This window comes from Passer montanus, unplaced genomic scaffold, assembly GCF_014805655.1.
Source record: "Passer montanus isolate IOZ18808 unplaced genomic scaffold, ASM1480565v1 scaffold167, whole genome shotgun sequence".
Classification (NCBI taxonomy): domain Eukaryota; kingdom Metazoa; phylum Chordata; class Aves; order Passeriformes; family Passeridae; genus Passer; species Passer montanus.
The window spans coordinates 611,192-616,749 of NW_024363938.1; the positions used below are offsets into that span (position 1 = coordinate 611,192).

General features: G+C 64.0%; 2 protein-coding genes across 3 annotated transcripts; one reads left to right on the forward strand and one right to left on the reverse strand.

Annotated features, from left to right (window-relative positions):
* Positions 1–1,154: 1,154 nt before the first annotated feature.
* Positions 1,155–2,746, forward strand: ECHS1 (enoyl-CoA hydratase, short chain 1). The gene is made up of 8 exons (XM_039703723.1): positions 1,155–1,277; positions 1,358–1,655; positions 1,726–1,853; positions 1,934–2,033; positions 2,133–2,237; positions 2,314–2,433; positions 2,519–2,586; positions 2,681–2,746. The coding sequence occupies exons 1-8, from the start codon at positions 1,155–1,157 to the stop codon at positions 2,744–2,746; spliced, it is 1,008 nt and encodes a 335-aa protein (XP_039559657.1).
* Positions 2,747–3,266: 520 nt separating this feature from the next.
* Positions 3,267–5,453, reverse strand: PRAP1 (proline rich acidic protein 1). 2 transcript variants are annotated; one of them, XM_039703679.1, is made up of 4 exons: positions 4,420–5,453; positions 4,238–4,310; positions 4,081–4,139; positions 3,267–3,721 (listed from the first exon to the last, which is right to left on the reverse strand). In XM_039703679.1, the coding sequence occupies exons 2-4, from the start codon at positions 4,304–4,306 to the stop codon at positions 3,388–3,390; spliced, it is 462 nt and encodes a 153-aa protein (XP_039559613.1). In that variant the 5' UTR covers positions 4,307–4,310; positions 4,420–5,453; the 3' UTR covers positions 3,267–3,387. The 2 variants fall into 2 exon arrangements, with proteins under 2 accessions (XP_039559613.1, XP_039559612.1); XM_039703678.1 differs by having other exon boundaries at positions 4,238–5,453.
* Positions 5,454–5,558: the final 105 nt, after the last annotated feature.

A 5,558-nucleotide genomic window follows, 5' to 3' on the forward strand; every position in this document is an offset into this window, starting at 1 on the left:
GCGCCGCGGGCCGCCCCGCGGGCGCCGCCGCGCCCACCCTTGCCGGCCACCGTGTCGCAGAAGGTGGCGGCCAGCAGCACCAGCGCCCAGCACGCCGCCGCGCTCCGCCGCATCCCGCACCTGCCGCAGGGAGGGAGGGAGAGCTCAGCCGCGCCCGGCCGCGGGCGGGGGACCGCGCACCGCCGTGTCCCGCTCCCCGGGTGTGCCGCGGCCGCGCACGCGTGTGTCACGGCTCACGCCGCTCCCCGCGCGTTGCATAAACGCGCTGCCCCCACCCCCGGGGATGATGCTCCCGCACACGCGCGCCCCGCGGAACCCTGCGGGTGACGCTCCGCACAGCCGCGGGGATGATGCTCCCGCACACGCTCGCACCCACGCGTTTCACCGGCTCCGCACACGCCCCGCCGCAGGGCACATCACACCCCTCCCTTCCCTCCCCGCCCGCGGGGCTCACCGGAGCCGGGGATGCCGCCGGCGCGTTCCGCTCCTCTCCGCTCCTCCCTGGCCGCGCTCCCGCTGCCGCGCTCCCGCCGCGCCCCCCGCTCCCCGCGCGGGGGGCGGCGGGGGAATCCCCCCTCCTCACCCTTTCCCCTTCCCTTGCCGTTCCCCGCGGCGGCTCTGAACCTCGCACAGCCCTCCGGCCCGGCCCCGCCCGCGCCCCGCGGGCAGCACGGCGGGACCCCCGCTCGGGGCGGCCATGGGGCCCGCGCCCCCTCCTGTGTCCCTCCTCTGCCGCGCTGCCCCGAGCGCGCCTCCCGCCGCCGCTCCGCGCCCCCTGCGGCGCTCGGGGCTGCAGCGCCGGTGAGCACCGGGGGGGCACCGCGGGGGGGTGGGCTTGGCCCAAGCAGTGCTCAGCGCCCGGCACCGGGTCGCTGCACCGGGCGCGGTCGTAGCCCAGGGCGGGCATGTGCCCATCGACCTGCTCGTGGTCGCTGGGCTGCGCACCAGGCCACGGCACCGGGCACCGTGTCCCTACTTAGTGTACGGTCCCAGCGCCGGGCACGGAGACTCAGGGCTGTGCACCAGGGCCACAGCACCGGGCACCGGGACCCAGCGCGCGGGACGGTCCCGGCACCGGGCCTGTGCCCGGCGAGTTGCACGTGGTTCCGGAGCTGCGCTCCAGAGCCCATCACCGGGCACCGGGGCGCTGCGCCATGCATGGGCAGCGGCGCTGCATACCAGGGCACCGGGCACCGGGGCCGCTGGGCTGGCGCTGGGTGCGCGGAGCACGCACACTGTCCCAGCACCGGCGGGACACGGGGCTTCATCTTCGCGGGGTAGGGTGGCACTGGGAGCTCCTCCGAGCCCGTCCCGCCGGCTGCCGGTGACCGCTGGCATCAAGGTCGCCTTTAAATAGCACGGAGTGACGGTGGCCAGGCGTTGCCGAGGGTGGCCGGGGGTCCGCCCGGTGCCCGGCAGCCGGTGGGCTAACTGGGCAGTGCTGGTGTGGCGGGCAGGGGCTGCATTCCAGTACCTGCTGGTGCAGAAGACGGGGGCACAGAAGAACGTGGGGCTGATCCAGCTGAACCGGCCGCAGGCGCTCAATGCGCTCTGCGAGGGGCTCATGGCGGAGCTGCGGCGGGCGCTGGAGGCCATGGAGAGCGACCCGGAGGTGGGAGCCATCGTCCTCACCGGCAGCCAGAAAGCCTTTGCAGGTAGGACGGGGTCTCTGCTCACCCCAAAGTTTTGGAGGGGATTGGCGTCCCACTGCGCTTCCCTTTGCAGCCGGCGCAGACATCAAGGAGATGCAGAATAAAAGCTTCCAGGAGTGCTACAGCGGCGGCTTCCTGGCCGGCTGGGACAAGGTCTCCGTTGTCCGCAAACCCATCATCGCCGCCGTCAATGGCTACGCCGTGAGTGTCCCCCACGTCTCCCTGCACCCCCTGCCCCCACCCCGGCTCCCCCTGACCCATCTGTGCCTCCCCTGTGCCAGCTGGGAGGCGGCTGCGAGCTGGCCATGATGTGCGACATCATCTACGCCGGGGAGAAGGCGCAGTTTGGGCAACCCGAAATCCTGCTGGGAACCATCCCAGGTGAGCAGCAGGCACCTGCCAGGGGCTGCCATCCCAGCTGGGGTGGGGACACCCAGGTAGCCCTCCTCTCTGGACCTCTCCCTTCCCTAAACGCCCCAGGCGCCGGCGGGACGCAGAGGCTGACCAGGGCAGTGGGGAAGTCGCTGGCAATGGAGATGGTGCTCACCGGGGAGCGGATCTCGGCAAAGGAGGCAAAGGAGGCAGGTAGGGGCGTGGGACAGCCCTGGCAGTGCAGGGGTCTGGCTGGGAGCCTCCCCCCACTTCCCACTGCGCATCCCAGGTCTGGTCAGCAAGGTGTACCCTGTGGAGAAGCTGCTGGATGCAGCCATTGCCTGCGCTGAGAAGATCGCCAGCAACTCCAAGCTGGTGGCTGCCATGGCAAAGGAGTCAGTCAATGCTGGTAGGGGCTGGGGGCCAACTGGGAGCTCCTGGGGGGGCTGCAAAGCCAGGCAGAGGGGCCTCCCCAACTTCTCCCTTGCTTTCAGCCTTCGAAACGACGCTGACAGAGGGGAACAGGACAGAGAAGCGCCTGTTTTACGCCACCTTTGCCACCGTGAGTAGGGGGATCAGCCCCGTGGCACGGGGATAACAGGGTCGCTGCAGCCCCCCCAAACCTCACTGTCACCTCACCTCTCTGCTTGTCCCAGAGTGACCGCAAGGAGGGGATGACGGCATTCGTGGAGAAGCGCAAGGCCAACTTCACCGACAGCTGAGCCCAGAGCTGCAGGTCCCTGGGGTGGTGCAGGTCCCCACGGCCTCCTGCAGCCCGTCCACCCCCGCCTTACCCCGCAGAGGGGACCGGGACCCGTCGGGGAGCCACACTTGGGGTGACAGCCAGCAGTGGGGACCACCTCTGCCTTCGCTATTAAAGGGTTTTCTAGGTGCTGCTGGGAGATGGGGCGTCCTTGCTGCGAGGTCCTGCCTTAGCTGGGAAATGTTGGGGTTCACTGAGCCCCCCCACGCTCCCTCACTGCTCTCTGATGCTCAGCTGGGCACGAGCAGCCTCGTGGAGCATAGGTCTGGGTGTTCCCCAGGAAGGGAACAGCCTGTGGCATCTTCTGGGGCACAGCCAATGTGCTGAGTTTGCCTCAGCCTCACCTGGGCTGAGTCTCCTGTCCTAGGGCATCATCCTCACCCTGCCTGGTGCCTTGGGGTAATCCTGAGGGAGTTCCTGCAGGTTTGGAGGCCCTGCAATTAGCAGCAGGTTTCTGGCAGTAATGAGGAGCCCACCAGGACATGGAGAGGAGATGGGTTTATTGGTGAGGCTTAAGGCTCGGTAGGAAGGGACAAATTTCCCCAGGAAACCCCAAGAGCAGCTCCCACCCTTCATTTCACAGCCCGGGCACATCTCCACTCAGCCGTGGTGGATGTAGTCAAGATCCTCCTCTGGGCCATTCTGCACCTTCGGGACCGGCATCCAGAGTGACACACGGGCATTGACCTCCCTGGCATTGTCCTGGGGGTGGTACAGGTGGTCACGGTCCTCCTCCGGGCCATTCTGCACCTTCGGTACTGGCATCCAGAATGGCACACGGGCACTGGCCTCCCTGCCATCATCTTGGGGGTGGTCGAGGTGGTCACCATCCTCTTCTGGTCTTGCTTGGACTTGGGGTGGGCCCCTCTGAGCCCAGGCACTGCTGGAGAAGACCTTTATACCTGGTTCACCCTCCTCACCTACGCCCAGGATGCTGCAAGAGGGGAACAAAATCCTAGAGGAGAGGTTGCCAAATACCCTCCCTGTCCCAGGAGAATCTCACCAAGTGGAGTGCAGGGACCATGGTGAGGTTGCCCACACCCCAGGAAGCAAGTTGGGATCTCAGGGTGCAAAGGGGCTAACTTAAATATTTGTTTCACAAAAGGAATAGAGAAACCAGCTGGATGCTCAGGGAGTTTACATAATTTGTGGAGAAAGGGAGATGGAGCTAGGAACCCCTTAATTTTGGGGGGCACAAAGCAACAAGGGGGGCACAAAGCAACAATTTATTCCCCCCCTGAAACACTTTTCATTTTGATTGGTTTTTGCAAGCCTGATGGGAGCACCTCTTACCTTTCCTCAGCCAAATCCTGCTCCGTGGCCAGGTCCTTCCACCGGGAGCTGCTCAGAGCCTGTGGGGAGATGAGGGGGTTCCGAGGGGGGGCACGGGTCACACGGGGGTCCCCTCATCAGAGGGGACAGCGGGAGGGCAGGTCGAGGCAGGGCTCACCTGGGTGCCGCCGGGTGCCAGCAGCAGGAGGGCCGTGCCCAGCAGGATGGTCACACTGCAGAGCCCCATGGTCCTGGAGTGGAGAAGAGATGGCAGAGAGAGGTGGCACAAGCCGTGCTGGCTGCACCCTGTTCCCGTGGCCACAGCTCCTCCCGTGCCCACCGGGGCTGGCAGAGACCTACCTGTCCGTGCTGCCTTTTGTCACACCTGCCTCGCACTTTGCCCGCCCCGTGGCAGCCTGGTGGCACTGGGTGGAGCCAGGTCCCGCTGCCGCCCATCCCACGTGTCCCTCCCTGCCCCGGGTGGATCCAGGTCCCTCTCCTCAGGGACATTGCACCCCTGGGCTCTCCAGGCAGCTCCCTGTCCTCCTGCCAGTGCACCATCTCTGGAGAGATGGGAAATTCAAGTTTGGGCTTGAAATAAGGATTTTTGTCAGGCACTGGCCAGCTGGGATGTACTTTGTTGCCCATGGGCTCTGGGAAAAGCTGGTGGCCCAGAAGAGAGACCATCAGTAACTTCAATTTGTTTCCCAACAGCAAGGGCAGGCACTCGGGGCCCCTGGGCTCTGGGAAAAAGGAATTCCCAGGTCAGAACTCCTGGACCTGACCACAGTAAGGAGGAGCAGGCTGGGCTGCTGCCTGACCTTTGTACCATCACATGCCAAGGCTGCAGGCATCTCCAGAATCGTGGGGCCTGCTTCCCATTCCCAGATATCCCAGTGTGGGGGAAGAGCCTCATGCAGGGCTTTAGTGTTGGGAAGTGATTTTTGGTCCCTGCTCAGAGGGCAGTTGTGTGGCTGCAGGGTTTGCCTGCTGGAGACAGCACTCCACAGAGCCCACGGAGCAGGGATTAGGGCTGGACAAGCTGGATGAGTTTTAAACAGAGCAAAGCTTTTTAAAACTCACTGGGAAATCTCCTGCATCTCCGTAAACATTGTTCCCTGCTCCCATTTGCAAGGATTTTTCAAAGCCCCTTTGATCTTCTATTCCTCACAGAGAGGGGGAAGGGAAAAAATTGCAATTATAGATCCTAAGCTTCTTGGATAAACATTGTTCCAGAAATCTATTTTTTTTCCCCTTATGCACAATTTTTGAGTGTCAGGATTCACCAGGAGCCCAAGACCAGTGGCTGTGTTTCCAGTTTTTTTCCAGGACGAGATTACAAAGGAAGGGAAAGGCAAGAGGGAAAACAACCTCCTCCATCCCAACCTGATTTTGGCAGCATTTGCAGCAAAGGGAGGGAGGTTCATTCCACAAGTCTGACTCTGCCTGGGCTTCCAAACAGCACTTACACTCACTATGAAGCAATTTTGTAAAAATTT

What these genes read in the sequence shown, in the direction of transcription:
- ECHS1 (XM_039703723.1), top strand. Translation starts at nt 1,155, where the DNA reads ATGCATGGGCAGCGGCGCTGCATACCAGGGCACCGGGCACCGGGGCCG. An exon ending in CCGCCGTCAATGGCTACGCC is followed by an intron (nt 1,854 to 1,933) that starts GTGAGTGTCCCC and finishes CCCCTGTGCCAG; the next exon opens with CTGGGAGGCGGCTGCGAGCT. An exon ending in AAAGGAGGCAAAGGAGGCAG is followed by an intron (nt 2,238 to 2,313) that starts GTAGGGGCGTGG and finishes TGCGCATCCCAG; the next exon opens with GTCTGGTCAGCAAGGTGTAC.
- PRAP1 (XM_039703679.1), bottom strand. Translation starts at nt 4,306, where the DNA reads ATGGGGCTCTGCAGTGTGACCATCCTGCTGGGCACGGCCCTCCTGCTG. An exon ending in TGGCACCCGGCGGCACCCAG is followed by an intron (nt 4,140 to 4,237) that starts GTGAGCCCTGCC and finishes ATCTCCCCACAG; the next exon opens with GCTCTGAGCAGCTCCCGGTG. An exon ending in CAGGATTTGGCTGAGGAAAG is followed by an intron (nt 3,722 to 4,080) that starts GTAAGAGGTGCT and finishes CCCCTCTTGCAG; the next exon opens with CATCCTGGGCGTAGGTGAGG.